Below are 17,333 nucleotides of genomic sequence, written 5' to 3'. Positions count from 1 at the left end.
TGCTCAATTTCTGCACCGTTTATATTATAGTAACCCTAGACTGACTATAAAAAAGTTTAGAATAACATCAAAAAGTTTATTTGAATCTGCCTTGAAGACAAATAATCATTTATAAGTATCACTCTCCATTGTCTCTCTTTATAAGCCTTTTTCTTAACGATGCGTTTTTCTGTGAAGTTTAAAACTATGACTTCATTGTTAGTCATTGACATTCATGCAGAATCTCTGCTTACATTACCTCGCGATTCTTTTGGATGTTTCTATAGTTTGTGTATGTGATGACACGGGCACACACTCCGTAATATCGTGGTAGTCCGCGATCCCGTTTATATCATTTGCAGTATCAGTACTAGTACTGCAAGTACTGCCCTAGCTAGAACGGCAAAAAACTGGGAAAAACTGATTTCAAAATACGGAGAGGTATCTGTTTTAAGATTTGCTGAAATATTTAGCAGTGTAATTTTTATAATACACACCGATACAAATAGTTTCGTGTTCTTTAAATCATAGGTGAATGCCAGTAATGTGTAAATACAATTAACTGTTTTTGAACAGGAAACATGATGTTGAAAGTGGTGGCAGTGAAAACACAAATTATATTTAACAAAAACGATTTATTAACAAATGATTTTATTCTACACTCAACAAAAATTCTTAACAACGGTTGTTTCAGAATGGTTTATAGTTTGGAATACAGCGCCGGAGGAAAAGTCGAACACCTGTAACGACTTTTAGCTGCCAGTAGGTGGTGAACGCGAGCAGAGTCTGTCTCTTAACGGCTCCTGTTGTCTTCTCCAGCAGTGGACGTCAGCTGAAACCCAATTTACGACGTGGCACATATCGGCATTGACAGCGCCAGACCTCTGCGAGCTGCCAGACGCAGTCGTAAAAAAATATATGTCGGTTGGTAGGAGGTGGGTTCTTCCGTAGGAACAACACCGAAGAAAAAAGGGAGCAAGGGAACAAAGAGCTGCACGAATTTTCGGTTTCACTGTGCATCGTAGTGCACATGCTAAAGGTTTACATGACAAAATGAGTAATCGCATTTACTATTTAAAAGGTATTTCCGATGACGGATCTCTTGTTTGGGGAATATCCTAATGAAAACCGTGTTTAACGCTTCACTTAAATTTTTCAGCAGAAAAGTAGTAGACAGACGTTAACAGTCCTGTGGTTATCTACGGGCATATATTTCCTCAGTAGTGAATAAAGAAGAGAAAGAATAAGCAGTGTAGAGCAATAACTGTGCCTGCTACCATTCAAAAGGCCGTATAACAGGCAGATAACTCCAAATACTGAAATTTTCTTTGGTAAAGGAATAATTTAGAACGAGTAAGATATGGTAGAGATTTATCAGTTATTGTGATTGGGGAAAAATCAGTTTTTATATGAATCGCACAGTGGAGAAAGTTGGAAAAACCTGGGAAAGGAGAAAACTGATACAAAACGGAAAACATAACCGAAGAAAAATCTCTCGACACTCTTTTCGGTCCGCAGAAATTACAATTTTCATTTTCAGTGCTTCCGTTTCTGCAGTTCTTAAACTCTTTTTGGCCTACAAAAGTAACAATTTTCATTTTCAATGCTTCCGCTTTGGTAATGCTTGCAGTGATACCTGGGGAGAAACCAGTTTTTAATGTGAATCGCACAGTGCAGGAAGTTGGAAAATTTGGGAAACGAGATGATAACTAAGAGAAAATACAAAAAATATAACCAAAGAAAAATCTCTCGACGTTCTTTTTGGGCCACAGAAATTACAATTTTCTTTCTCAGTGCTTCCGTTTCAGCAAATTCTTACAGTATTTTTGGTCCACAAAGACTAAAATTTTCATTTCTTCCATTTTGGTAATTCTTACCGAGACGGTTTACTATTTTCAATGTAAATTGCACACTTGGGAAAGTTGGAGAAATCTGGAAAACGAGGAAGCTAAGAGAAAATACAAAGAATGTGAGCAAATAAGAATCTCTCTACGCACTGTTTGGCCGACAGAAACCAATTTTCATTTGAATGCATTTGTTTCGGTAATTCTTGCAGTGAAGGAAAAATAGCATATGGGTGGTGAATCTCTTTCTGTACAGTAGTAATGGTACAAAGGAAAGAAGTATTTTTACTTCTTTTCTTACTGATTTTCTTACTGATTTTCACTGAAGACCTTAAACAGTACAACAGGTAATACTTGTTGAAAGACTGATGAGTATCACACACAGCACATAATGAGCACAATAATAATTGTTTCTCTGTCAATAGCCTTCGAATCACTTCACACACTTGTACCTGTATGCTCCTCACATAAGACTAGTCTGCACTGTCACACACCCACACTGTTCCGTGCTCCTTCAGTAAGTGAAGTTGAACCCATTTCCACTGAACCTGATCTTAGAGACAGTGTCGGCAGCAGAGAACTTGACACCTAGCGCTGACGGCTGTTGCACCTGCTGTGCTGAGGCAGCTGTTCCAACTGGGGCCACCGCCACTTGTTGCTGTTGCTGCTGCTGCTGCTGTTCTGCTGCTGGCTGTGCGCGAACGATCGGCTGCTGCACCTGTTGTGCCTGCAGCTGCTGTTGCTGCTGCTGCTGTTGTTGTTGCTGCTGCTGCTGTTGCAGGAGTTGCAGGTGCGCCTGCTGGAATGCGAGAAGCTGCTGGGTATAGGCGTCCGCCTGCTGTGGCGTCACCTGCGGCTGTTGAGGCTGCAGCTGCTGCTGCTGTCCGATCTGCTGTGCTTGCAGCTGCGCCTGCAGAGGGTTGTACACGGCGGCCTGTGGCTGCAGCTGCTGCTGCTGGAGCCCGCCCAGGGCGGCTGCGTGCTGCGCCTGGAAGGCCGCGTAGGGCGACAGCTGCGGCTGGGTCAGGCCGGAGTACGCCCCGATCTGTCCCGGAAGTCCGGCGTAGGCAGCAGCTGGCTGCGGCTGCTGAGGCAGTCCAGTGTATGACGACAGGTAGGCGCCCGGCTGCGTCAGGCCCGACTGCGCCGCCAGCAGGTTGTTCAGCGCTGCGTTTGGCTGCAAAACACACCAAGGATGAATTGGCTTCAAAGATTTTGATATCAACAACTCATTTCCAGAATAAGTGTACTGAGACACTATTGTAATCTCTGATTTTCCTCGAGAACTATCATATTTCCACAACTGTCAGCACTGGATGTGTACTGGTAAAGCACACACTTACGAACCGACCGATCGTGGATCGAAACCCGATCGAACGACGTTAATTTTTATTGATACCTTTAACATGGCCTTCACCTTTCTGTGACATGAAGACCAAATGGCACAGATGTTTGGAGTGTTTATTCGGAAGTCTCTGAAGTAAACACTCAAAAAACGGATTCATGAGATCTAGATATTGACAGATCCGGTTATGCAAGTATCGATAGATAAAATCTCTAGACGGAGTGCTTATAGCGCTGAGAATAGCATTAATGAGATACAAAAACTGGTCGTGTAAATAAACACCTTGGCGATTTACCTTGGTAAATATTTGACTGTTTGCTGTCCTGTATCCACGATGTATCGACAGAGTACGAATTTAACAGTTATCTGCTAACAGGTATGTGGGCTGACATCCACAGAGTGGCTGAGTCGTGTACACACATATTATTTCTTTCCATTTCTCTCCTTTCTAGTGAGATAGTTGTAAACGGTGCTATTGTGCTGACAAAGAAAATGTTGGACAGTGTCCCAATGATATCTTACATTTGGGCTATTTACCTTTACATCATGCAACGCCAGGTCAAAGCTGAGTACCAAGGAGATGAGAGACCACAGATGCGGACTTGACATCATAGTTATACCACTCAAGATCCGTCCAATGTTAGTGGGCATAATAGCAGAAGCTCTGCTGGAGATAACAGTACAAACTAGTGTATGACATAATGCGAGAAGGTGACAGTTGCTGGGGGTTATGGAGAAGAGAGAATTATGAAGTATTAGAGAGTTGTCTTAAGTGGCTGTAGGAAAAATATGAAGAAATCGAGAAAGAAATTATCGTCAGAATCACTGAGCATACGCAAAAGTCAAAACAACATTTGGTGAAATTAAAAGTAATGATTGTTGAAATGAAGTGTGCAGTGAGTAATGGTTCAAATGACTCTGAGCACTATGGGTCTTAACATCTGAGGTGATCAGTCCCCTAGAACTTAGACTACTTAAACCTAACTAACCTAAGGACATCACAGACATCCATGCCCTAGGTAGGATTCGAACCTGCGACCGAAGCGGTCGCGCGGTTCCAGACTGAAGCGCCTAGAACCTCTCGGCCACCCCAGCCGGCTGCAGTGAGTATTCAGATGTTAATCGCAGAGGAAAGGGCGGGCCAAATACATACAAAGTTTGCATGAGGGGGACGAATTACCTCATTATGGGATAGAAGAAGAAATTGGAATCGATGTGGAAGGCATAGAGGATCGAGTACTGGAGTCATAATTTAAGTCTGGAAGACCCAAGATCAAGTAAAACAGAAGGGACAGATAATATTCCATCGGAATTTCAGAAGTCGTTAGGGGGTGGCGAAACCAAATGAATGTTCCGGTTAGTGTGTAGAATCTATGGGTCTGGCGACTTACGATCAGACTTTTGGAAAAATGTCTTCCAAACTATTCTGGTGCTAGCAAGAGCAGGCTGTTTTGGTAGGTGGCCACTCTCTTCTCCCCCCCCCCTCCCCCTACTACCACATAACATATTCTTGCTAAAAGCTATGGTTATTTTTGTAACTAGCCTCCCTTTTCCTCCCTCTGAGTGCTGAGTGTTCTTTTTTATTTATTAAAATGAAAGCAAATTCTTGAAGTTTCAAATCTGTTTGGAAGTTTTGCACTTTCTTTTAAAATATATAAAAAGAACGAAAATGTACGATCCAGAGTATGTTGTCAGTTTGTGTATAAGTGTGCTACATTTATTGTTTATGTTTTATTGTGGAGCTCACCAATCACGTTGAAATTTATGCCAGTAACTTTGGAAGAGTGGGTGGTGGGAAACTATAGAGAGGGAAAAGAATTTACGAATGAACATGCACAACATTTATTGTAAAACTCATTTTCTTTATTCAATTAAAAGTTTCGATTGACAGGAATGTTGATTACCTTTAAAGCTGTCTCTTAGTTCGCCTGGTATTGAATCGTATTGAACTTGTCACCCTCTCAAATAAATTTAGGAACGCAATATGACTAAATAGTGACAAAAAAGGATGTCGTCGAGTTATAGCAACAAAAGTAACCATCTCCCAAATGAATCCGACAACTTTTGAATAGAGCACAATGGCATGGAACTCAACGCATTTATTGACTTAAGACCCTCTGTTCTGCCGAGCTGCAGTATCAGCACATCCAAAACGACAGTGAAAGCGACTGCTGCTGACTGACTGACTGACTGCAGCTGCCGCACTGTCGGTTGACGCTCGATGCAGCTCTGAAATCTGCCTACTCACTTGGACAATATTGTCCACAATACTCCCCTCTGTGAGCTGCTCCGGTATCGTAGTGCCTACGAGTGAGATCAGCTGCTTGCCCACCGGCCAAATAGAGACAGGGTCTCACTACAAGCATGGGAGAAAAAAAATAACTTCTAATGTCCAACTGCTCTTAGAGCTTATTAAGCTCTCCACTCTGACTCCAGAGTGACGAATACACAGCTCACCGAGACGCTGTGGTACTCATACTCGTTAATCAATTGGAATCTGTGCCTCTCTACTGTGCACAAGGTGGCCCACACGAAGACACATCCTCTCCGCTCACGGAGAAGGCTCAGACCCGGCTGCCCTTTACACAAAACTCACAACTCCGCTACTGTCCAGTCACAGGGCTCGTCTCTAAATGAGTGTCCCCTTTCTATTTAGAGTCATACAGCCTCCCACCAATCCGTGTTAGTCCTGTAGTACTAGAGCGTAAATGTCCAGCAAAACCCCAACTCGTGACTAGTTTTTAAGAAGAGGCAATGGCGGGTTTCTTTTAATTTAAGCTGTGGACATAGGACTGCGGCTGGCCTGGAGCCGTTTCGTTTCGCTTCCCACTCTTCTAGCTGCAAACTCTCACAGCTCGAACCTGTATTGACACGTACTGCTAAGAAATGGCTTTCAGCCGGCAGGTCTGCGTCACCTCTGTGACACTGACTCGGGAACGCGGCTGCACCCCTCCCCCCACCCCCGCACCCTCCTTCCCCCCCCCCCCCAAAACGTGGAAGAACTTGCTCCCCTTCTAACAGCCGTGTACCGCAAGTCTCTAGAGGAACGGAATGATTGGAAAAGAGCACAGGTAGTCCCAGTTTTCAAGAAGGGTCGTCTAGCAGATGCGCAAAACTATAGGCCTATATCTCTGGCATCGATCTGTTGTAGAATTTTAGAACGTTTTCTGCTCGCGTATCATGTCGTTTCTGGAAACCCAGAATTTACTCTGTAGGAATCAACATGGATTCCGGAAACAGCGATCGTATGAGACCCAACTCGCTTTATTTGTTCATGAGACCCAGAAAATATCAGACACAGGCTCCCAGGCAGATGCCATTTTCTTTGACCTCCGGAAGGCGTTCGATACAGTTCCGCACTGTCGCCTGGTAAACAAAGTAAGAGCCTACGGAATATCAGACCAGCCGTGTGGCTAGATTGAAGAGTTTTTAGCAAACAGAACACAGCATGTTGTTCTCAATGGAGAGACGTCTAGAGACGTTAAAGTAAACTCTGGCGTACCACAGGGGAGTGTTATGGGACCATTGCTTTTCACAATATATATAAATGACCTAGTAGATAGTGTCGGAAGTTCCATGCGGCTTTTAGCGGATGATGCAGTACTATACAGAGAAGTTGTAGCATTAGAAAATTGCAGCGAAATGCAGGAACATCTGCAGCGGATAGGCACTTGGTGCAGGGAGTGTCAACTAACTCTTTACATAGACAAATGTATTACGAATACATAGAAAGAAGGATCCTTTATTGTATGATTATATTATAGCGGAACGAACACTGGTAGCAGTTACTTCTGTAAAATATCTGGGAGTATGCGTATGGAACGATTTAAAGTGGAATGATCATATAAAATTAATTGTTGGTAAGGCAGGTGCAGGTTGAGATTCATTGGGAGAGTCCGTAGAAAATGTAGTCCATAAACAAAGGAGGTGGCTTACAAAACACTCGTTCGGCCTATACTTGAGTATTGCTCATCAGTGTGGAATCCGTACCAGGTCGGGTTGACAGAGGAGATAGAGAAGATCGAAGGAAGAGCGGCGCGTTTCGTCACAGGGTTCTATGGTAAGCGTGATAGCGTTACGGAGATGTTTAGCAAACTCAAGTGGCAGACTCTGCAAGAGAGGCGCTCTGCATCGCGGTGTAGTTTGCTGTCCAGGTTTCGAGAGGGTGCGATTCTGGATGAGGTATCGAATACCTCCCGAGGAGATCATTAATATAAAATTAGAGAGATTCGAGCGCGTACGGAGGCTTTCCGGCAGTCGTTCTTCTCGCGAACCATACGCGAGTGGAACAGGAAAGAGAGGTAATGACAGTGGCACGTAAAGTGCCCTCTGCCACGCACCGTTGGGTGGCTTGCGGAGTATAAATGTAGATGTAAATGTAGAACAACATCACCTTCAGGAAGCCTGCGGATCAGCCCGCTAGTTCACAATGCCTGTCTACATTTCCTGCGATTTCTCAGCAAAAACAGGGTGCCCTATTCTGACTACCAATTATACCTTGAGCGTTCAATCCAGGCCATTAATAACGTCATCCTCATTACCCTAGTATGTCAGTATTCTAAATGACTTTCGAAATTCGTTCGACAGTTCCGCAGTGTCACTTGCCACAAAAAGTACGCGCTTACGGTCTATCCAATGACACATGTGGTTGGATAGAAGGTTTTCTAACAGACAGGGAGCAGTATGGTGTCCTGAACGGCGTGACTTCATGTGTGCCCTAGGGCAGCGTAATAGGTCCTCTGCTTTTTACGATTTACATAAACGAACTGGTCGATGGTATTGACAGCGGCATTTGTTTGCCGATGATGCTGTAGTCTACAGGAAATTAGTATCACACGAAAGTTGTGAACAAATCAATGAAGATTCGCAGAAAATAAATGCGTGGTGTAATGACTGGCAGTTATCTGTCAATATTAGTAAGTGTTACCTACTGCGTATAACAAGGCGAAAATCCCCATTAATCTACGAGTACAAAATAAATGATCAGTCTTTGGAAGCGGTAACAGTCAAGTAGGCCTATCTGGGTGTGACTATTCGAAATGATCTCAAATGGAATGATCTGATTACACAAGTAACTGGTAAGGCGAACTGTAGACTGCGGTTTATTGGTAGAATCCTGAAGCGATGCAGTTCTTCAACAAAGGAAATAGCTTACAATACGTTAGTTCGTCCAGTCTTAGAGTACTGCTCGTCTGTATGGGACCCTTACCAGTTGGGTCTGATTTAAGAGACTGAGAAGGTCCAGAGAAGAGCGGCCAGATTCGTAACTGGTACATTTAGCCATCACGAGAGCGTTACAAATCTCATAGAAAGTTTGAAGTAGGACACACTTGCAGATAGACGACGCGCTAAACAGAAGGGGCTGCTCACTAAATTCCGAAATCCAATCTTCGCCGAGGATGTAGAGCATATATTATTACCACCAACTTTCAAATCGCGTAATGATCATCATTCAAAGATAAGGGAAATAAGAGCTCGCACTGAGGCGTTCAGACAATCGTTTTTCCCTCGCGCGATCCGGGAGTGGAACAGAGGCGGGGGGGAAATGTGACTTTGGCGAATTGCCCTCCGCCACACACCGCTTGGTGGCTAGCGGGGTATGTATGTAGTTATGTACAGTAGATGTAGACTTTTTCTCTATTTCTTATTGCAATTACAATACAAGTAATGTTCTAATTACTTCAAGCAAGACGTCCATAAGATGCGACGCCTTACAACGTGTCCTATAGGTCTTAATTTTTATTAACTTTTTTATTTAATTATATGCGGCAAAATATTTTACACTCTTCCAATGTACTCATCAATGAGTTACGCACATATCACGCAACTACATGAATATTATTAGTGCGCCATATCCTTGTTTTTTCTTATGTTAGTCTTATACCGCTGTTGACAAATTGTAAATTGAGGTGCCAGGTATTTGTGGCTTCATAATATTTTGTTATTATTTCTACAACTTACGAAACAAGTATTTGAAATATTGCACCTGTATAAAATTTTTATTGTTGTTGCCTTTATTGTTCCAACCTAGAGCTGAATGAAGATTATATGCAACGCAGATTCAAATCGGTTGTCAGTAAATAAAAAGCTGTAATACAGATGGTGTTTGTTTATTTATTAAACTCCTGAGTCGGATTATTGAAATAAATATTACAGAGTGAAAGCGGACAATATTGATATTCACATATTGTCTCACAAACTGTCTGGATCATTTATTAGCTCTGGAATGATACGTTATCCGACACAGTACCGTGTAGAAATATTTATTTTCGGAGGGATATTCATCCCTTTCTATCACATTTCAGGGGAAAACTCTCCTATTATCAATATCGTAAATATGAGCAACGTTGCCTTCCGGTAGTGCCATTGTTCATTTTAGCGGAAATTTCATTAACAGACAACAAATGTGCTTTGGTTTTATTGAAGAGTCGGTAGGCGAATTTCGACACTTACGAGACTTTGTGCAAACACCGGCCTCGACTAAAGGCGAGGTCTGTTGTGCACTGTGGAGCCAAAGCTTACCTGGCATCCCGTGTGAAGCGTTGCATCTGCCTGCAGTCTCCCGCTCCTATAGACCGCACTTCTCGTTCCTTCGGCGCATAGGGATTCTCTCCTCTGCAGTTTTGCACAGTTCGACGAATATGCCGAAGAATAGGGACATAGCCATCGGTATTCACGGTCCAGATATTCGCCTTAGTATCGGCAAACAGTAGACGGTTCCAGGGAGAGGACGCCATAAGTTTGCGATAAGAGGCTATTCAAACAAATTTCGGGCTTGCAGCCGGTCGTCGTTCAATACTTCGCACGATATTTCAACTGGGCACCTGCCAGTCATCTTCAGGTGAGCCGCCGCCGACTGGCGATAACGTCCTGCAAGTCTGCGACGGCTCACCTGAAGATGACTGGCAGGTGCCCAGTTGAAATATCGTGCGAAGTATTGAACGACGACCGGCTGCAAGCCCGAAATTTGTTTGAACAGTCAATTCGCCGGGAAAATTTTAAAATTCACAAGGCAAGTCTGCGACGGCTCACCTGAAGATGACTGGCAGGTGCCCAGTTGAAATATCGTGCGAAGTATTGAACGACGACCGGCTGCAGCCCGAAATTTGTTTGAACAGTCAATTCGCCGGGAAAATTTTAAAATTCACAAGAGGCTATTCGTTTGTATTCCTGTAGTTTCCGTCCCCTCTTTTTTGTAGTGGATGACCGTTTCCACTCTTTAGACAGTCCTCTCCTTTTAGCTGACTATCTTAAATCCATTTTTGAACTTCTGTCACAATACGCTAAAGAAATGGCTCCCACTTCGTTTATGGAGTGCCAAGAGCTTCAATACCCCTCCCATTCTTAGAGATACGTGACAATTCACAGTACGCGCTCTGGGCAGTCTTACGGACCATTCACATGTTCAGTCACAGTTTCTTACGTAACTATAGGTGACAGGTTTTCCTACGCTGTGCCTATTTACTACGACGGCGACGGCGATGCAGTCCCTTATTTCTATTCTTCACTGTATTTTTGGCGACAGATCGTCGCCTCCAACTCTGAGCATATTTAACATTATGCCCCAGTTTACTGCACTGAATGCACACGTAGCACAGAAATGTGTGCAGAACGTCACAAATCGTAACACTGCCTCGTGCAGAACTGGAACACTACTAGCATTCGGAATCGGTAAGACTTCCGGAGTTTTTGTGTACTTTCGCATCTAGTCCAGACCTCACCTGAGTGTGCCCAATCCGAGATACGAATGGCTGTATGCGAGGGTCCACGGCAAAGTGAGCGCATGGAATACACGAGAGCCGGCCGGAGTGGCCGAGCGGTTCTAGGCGCTTCAGTCTGGAACTGCGCGACCGCTACGGTCGCAGGTTCGAATCCTCCCTCGGGCATGGATGTATGTGATGTCCTTAGGTTAGTTAGGTTTAAGTAGTTCTAAGTTCTAGGGGACTGATCACTTCAGATGTTAAGTCCCATAGTGCTCAGAGCCATTTGAATATCTGAATACACGAGAAGATCCCGGAAAACAGTTGCTCGGGTGCTACTGCGCAAATGTGGTTTACTTTGATTATGAAAACGGTACACTTCGAGTATCTGTAATTACAATTGCGATCTTCATTTACTCAGCAGAGTACGAATTATGAACAGTGACAGATCACTTCCTTCCAAGCTTCTTTCTTTCCAGTTAGAATAAACCATTCCTTGAAGGTGTTCATGATAAACCCTCGACGTGCTGCCAGTGAAAATTGTTACTTCTTTCTACAGCTGCCCTACATGCCTCAAAATGTCATCAGATCATCCGATTCACCTTACGCGTTATCTACCGTAGCGTTTGGTGATGCAAAATCTCCTAAATATTTTTATTTTAAAAAGGACTTGTAGTCCGGGTGATATATTATAATACAGCATCACCGGTCTATTGCGGTCTATCTGTGTTGCTGCGGCAGTAGATTTCCACAGGGCAGTGACAGCGTCACTGCAAATCACTTTGGAGGTGTGGCGGTGGGACTTGCAGTCCCGTACCACCCTCTGACGATGATGGTACTACATGAGTCAGGAAGATTTTTTTTTTTTGTAAATGGACTTGTAGTCCGGGGTGATATGTTACAATACAGCATCACCGGTCTATTGCGGTCTAACTGTGTTGGTGAGGCAGTAAATTTCCACAGGGCAAGGACTGCGTCACTGCAATTCACTTTGGAGGTGTGGCGGTGGGACTTGTAGTCCCGTACGCCAGGGCAGGGGTAGGTGGAGTCAGGAAGAATTTTTTTTTTTTTTTTTTTTAATGGACTTGTAGTCCGGGGTGATATGTTACAATACAGCATCACCGGTCTATTGCGGTCTAACTGTGTTGGTGAGGCAGTAAATTTCCACAGGGCAATGACTGCGTCACTGCAATTCACTTTGGAAGTGTGGCGGTGGGACTTGCAGTCCCGTACCACCCTCTGACGATGATGGTACTATATGAGTCAGGAAATTTTTTTTTTTTGAAATAGGACTTGTAGTCCGGGGTGATATGTTACAATACAGCATCACCGGTCTATTGAGGTCTAACTGTGTTGGTGAGGCAGTAAATTTCCACAGGGCAGTGACTCCGTCACTGCAATTCACTTTGGAGGTGTGGCGGTGGGACTTGTAGTCCCGTACGCCAGGGCAGGGGTAGGTGGAGTCAGGAAGATTTTTTTTTTTTTTTTGTAAATGGACTTGTAGTCCAGGGTGATATGTTACAATACAGCATCACCGGTCTATTGCGGTCTAACTGTGTTGGTGAGGCAGTAAATTTCCACAGGGCAATGACTGCGTCACTGCAATTCACTTTGGAGGTGTGGCGGTGGGACTTGCTGTCCCGTACCACCCTCTGACGATGATGGTACTATATGAGTCAGGAAGATCTATTTTTTTTTTTTTTTTTTTTTTGAAATAGGACTTGTAGTCCCGGGTGATATGTTACAATACAGCATCACCGGTCTATTGAGGTCTAACTGTGTTGGTGAGGCAGTAAATTTCCACAGGGCAGTGACTCCGTCACTGCAATTCACTTTGGAGGTGTGGCGGTGGGACTTGTAGTCCCGTACGCCAGGGCAGGGGTAGGTGGAGTCAGGAAGATTTTTTTTTTTTTAATGGACTTGTAGTCCGGGGTGATATGTTACAATACAGCATCACCGGTCTATTGCGGTCTAACTGTGTTGGTGAGGCAGTAAATTTCCACAGGGCAGTGACTCCGTCACTGCAATTCACTTTGGAGGTGTAGCGGTGGGACTTGCAGTCCCGTACGCCAGGGCAGGGGTAGGTGGAGTCAGGAAGATTTTTTTTTTTTTTTTTTTGTAAATGGACTTGTAGTCCAGGGTGATATCTTACAATACAGCATCACCGGTCTATTGCGGTCTAACTGTGTTGGTGAGGCAGTAAATTTCCACAGGGCAATGACTGCGTCACTGCAATTCACTTTGGAAGTGTGGCGGTGGGACTTGCAGTCCCGTACCACCCTCTGACGATGATGGTACTATATGAGTCAGGAAATTTTTTTTTTTTGAAATAGGACTTGTAGTCCGGGGTGATATGTTACAATACAGCATCACCGGTCTATTGAGGTCTAACTGTGTTGGTGAGGCAGTAAATTTCCACAGGGCAGTGACTCCGTCAATGCAATTCACTTTGGAGGTGTGGCGGTGGGACTTGTAGTCACGTACGCCAGGGCAGGGGTAGGTGGAGTCAGGAAGATTTTTTTTTTTTTTTTAATGGACTTGTAGTCCGGGGTGATATGTTGCAATACAGCATCACCGCTCTATTGTGGTCTAACTGTGTTGGTGAGGCAGTAAATTTCCACAGGGCAATGACTGCGTCACTGCAATTCACTTTGGAGGTGTGGCGGTGGGACTTGCAGTCCCGTACCACCCTCTGACGATGATGGTACTACATGAGTCAGTTTTTTTTTTTTTGAAATAGGACTTGTAGTCCGGGGTGATATGTTCCAATACAGCATCACCGGTCTATTGCGGTCTATCTGTGTTGCTGGGGCAGTATATTTCCACAGGGCAGTGACTCCGTCACTGCATTTCATTTTGGAGGTGTGGCGGTGGGACTTGTAGTGCCGTACGCCAGGGCCGGTGTAGGTGGAGTCAGGAAGATTTTTTTTTTTTTTTTAATAGACTTGTAGTCCGGGGTGATATGTTACAATACAGCATCACCGGTCTATTGCGGTCTAACTGTGTTGGTGAGGCAGTAAATTTCCACAGGGCAGTGACTCCGTCACTGCAATTCACTTTGGAGGTGTGGCGGTGGGACTTGCAGTCCCGTACGCCAGGGCAGGTGTAGGTGGAGTCAGGAAGATTTTTTTTTTTTTTTTGTAAATGGACTTGTAATCCGGGGTGATATGTTACAATACAGCATCACCGGTCTATTGTGGTCTAACTGTGTTGGTGAGGCAGTAAATTTCCACAGGGCAGTGACTCCGTCAATGCAATTCACTTTGGAGGTGTGGCGGTGGGACTTGTAGTCACGTACGCCAGGGCAGGGGTAGGTAGAGTCAGGAAAATTTTTTTTTTTTTTTTTTTAATGGACTTGTAGTCTGGGGTGATATGTTGCAATACAGCATCACCGGTCTATTGCGGTCTAACTGTGTTGGTGAGGCAGTAAATTTCCACAGGGCAATGACTGCGTCACTGCAATTCACTTTGGAAGTGTGGCGGTGGGACTTGCAGTCCCGTACCACCCTCTGACGATGATGGTACTATATGAATCAGGAAATTTTTTTTTTTTTTTTTTTTTTTTTTTAAATAGGACTTGTAGTCCGGGGTGATATGTTACAATACAGCATCACCGGTCTATTGAGGTCTAACTGTGTTGGTGAGGCAGTAAATTTCCACAGTGCAGTGACTCCGTCACTGCAATTCACTTTGGAGGTGTGGCGGTGGGACTTGTAGTCCCGTACGCCAGGGCAGGGGTAGGTGGAGTCAGGAAGATTTTTTTTTTTTTTTTGTAAATGGACTTGTAGTCCAGGGTGATATGTTACAATACAGCATCACCGGTCTATTGCGGTCTAACTGTGTTGGTGAGGCAGTAAATTTCCACAGGGCAATGACTGCGTCACTGCAATTCACTTTGGAGGTGTGGCGGTGGGACTTGCTGTCCCGTACCACCCTCTGACGATGATGGTACTATATGAGTCAGGAAGATCTATTTTTTTTTTTTTTTTTTTTTTTTGAAATAGGACTTGTAGTCCCGGGTGATATGTTACAATACAGCATCACCGGTCTATTGAGGTCTAACTGTGTTGGTGAGGCAGTAAATTTCCACAGGGCAGTGACTCCGTCACTGCAATTCACTTTGGAGGTGTGGCGGTGGGACTTGTAGTCCCGTATGCCAGGGCAGGGGTAGGTGGAGTCAGGAAGATTTTTTTTTTTTTAATGGACTTGTAGTCCGGGGTGATATGTTACAATACAGCATCACCGGTGTATTGCGGTCTAACTGTGTTGGTGAGGCAGTAAATTTCCACAGGGCAGTGACTCCGTCACTGCAATTCACTTTGGAGGTGTAGCGGTGGGACTTGCAGTCCCGTACGCCAGGGCAGGGGTAGGTGGAGTCAGGAAGATTTTTTTTTTTTTTTTTTGTAAATGGACTTGTAGTCCAGGGTGATATGTTACAATACAGCATCACCGGTCTATTGCGGTCTAACTGTGTTGGTGAGGCAGTAAATTTCCACAGGGCAATGACTGCGTCACTGCAATTCACTTTGGAAGTGTGGCGGTGGGACTTGCAGTCCCGTACCACCCTCTGACGATGATGGTACTATATGAGTCAGGAAATTTTTTTTTTTTTGAAATAGGACTTGTAGTCCGGGGTGATATGTTACAATACAGCATCACCGGTCTATTGAGGTCTAACTGTGTTGGTGAGGCAGTAAATTTCCACAGGGCAGTGACTCCGTCAATGCAATTCACTTTGGAGGTGTGGCGGTGGGACTTGTAGTCACGTACGCCAGGGCAGGTGTAGGTGGAGTCAGGAAGATTTTTTTTTTTTTTTTTAATGGACTTGTAGTCCGGGGTGATATGTTGCAATACAGCATCCCCGGTCTATTGTGGTCTAACTGTGTTGGTGAGGCAGTAAATTTCCACAGGGCAGTGACTCCGTCAATGCAATTCACTTTGGAGGTGTGGCGGTGGGACTTGTAGTCACGTACGCCAGGGCAGGGGTAGGTAGAGTCAGGAAATTTTTTTTTTTTTTTTTTTAATGGACTTGTAGTCTGGGGTGATATGTTGCAATACAGCATCACCGGTCTATTGCGGTCTAACTGTGTTGGTGAGGCAGTAAATTTCCACAGGGCAATGACTGCGTCACTGCAATTCACTTTGGAGGTGTGGCGGTGGGACTTGCAGTCCCGTACCACCCTCTGACGATGATGGTACTACATGAGTCAGGAAGATCTTCTTTTTTTTTTTTTTTTTGAAATAGGACTTGTAGTCCGGGGTGATATGTTACAATACAGCATCACCGGTCTATTGCGGTCTAACTGTGTTGGTGAGGCAGTAAATTTCCACAGGGCAATGACTGCGTCACTGCAATTCACTTTGGAGGTGTGGCGGTGGGACTTGCAGTCCCGTACCACCCTCTGACGATGATGGTACTATATGAGTGAGGAAGATTTTTTTTTTTTCTTTTTTTTGAAATAGGACTTGTAGTCCCGGGTGATATGTTACAATACAGCATCACCGGTCTATTGAGGTCTAACTGTGTTGGTGAGGAATTCGCTTTGGAGCTGTGGCGGTGGGACTTGTAGTCCCGTACGCCAGGGCAGGGGTAGGTGGAGTCAGGAAGATTTTTTTTTTTTTTTTAATGGACTTGTACTCCGGGGTGATATGTTACAATACAGCATCACCGGTCTATTGCGGTCTAACTGTGTTGGTGAGGCAGTAAATTTCCACAGGGCAATGACTGCGTCACTGCAATTCACTTTGGAGGTGTGGCGGTGGGACTTGTAGTCCCGTACCACCCTCTGACGATGATGGTACTACATGAGTCAGGCAGAAAAATTTTGCCTAACATGGGCGGGTGGGGGTGTGGCGTTGGGACATGGAAGTCTATTGCGGTCTATCTGTGTTGGTGAGGCGGTAAATTTCCATAGGGCAATGACTGCGTCACTGCAATTCACTTTGGGGGTGTGGCGGTGGGGCTTGTAGTCCCGTACCACCCTCTGACGGTGATGGTACTACATGAGTCAGGCAGAAAAATTTTGCCTAACATAGGCAGGTGGAGGTATGGTAGTGGGACATGGAAGTGCGACCGTCTATTAATAAGACGATTAGTATAAAGTACCTGCGCGAGAGATAAACACTCTGTGGAATTTAAGCATCTCCGTGCGAACTCATATACAGACCGTATTAAAATACGGTAAAGAGTGAACACTCTGTGGAATTTAAGCATCTCCGTGCGAACTCGATAAAAAAATATATACAGACCGTATTGAGATACGGTAAAGAGATAATTATTCCGTGTTGGACATTGGAAGGGATATGTTCTATGTCGGATTGAAAAGAGATCGCTGGAAGCCGCCATTAAGGTAGTAATCTATGTTGAAGAAAATAAATACATATAAAAGCACAAAATGAGTATCAGGTGTGTCGAGTTCATAACCCTTAATCATTTCAAAAGAAATATTCAGTGATTATAAAGAA

The 17,333-nt window shown here is 44.4% G+C and overlaps 1 protein-coding gene across 1 annotated transcript in view; it reads right to left on the bottom strand.

The window, feature by feature from the left end:
* Positions 1–2,337: 2,337 nt before the first annotated feature.
* Positions 2,338–17,333, bottom strand: part of LOC126454872 (bromodomain-containing protein DDB_G0280777-like) — a 77,862-nt gene continuing 62,866 nt past the window's right edge. Inside the window, exon 3 of the mRNA XM_050091137.1 lies at positions 2,338–3,000. Within this exon, the coding sequence (XP_049947094.1) occupies positions 2,338–3,000 (663 nt within the window). The remainder of the gene's footprint in view (positions 3,001–17,333) is intronic.

Source organism: Schistocerca serialis, chromosome 1 (genome assembly GCF_023864345.2).
Source record: "Schistocerca serialis cubense isolate TAMUIC-IGC-003099 chromosome 1, iqSchSeri2.2, whole genome shotgun sequence".
Taxonomy (NCBI): Eukaryota; Metazoa; Arthropoda; class Insecta; order Orthoptera; family Acrididae; genus Schistocerca; species Schistocerca serialis.
Note: the sequence above shows the minus strand (reverse complement) of the source record. Positions and strands in the feature narration are given on the sequence as shown.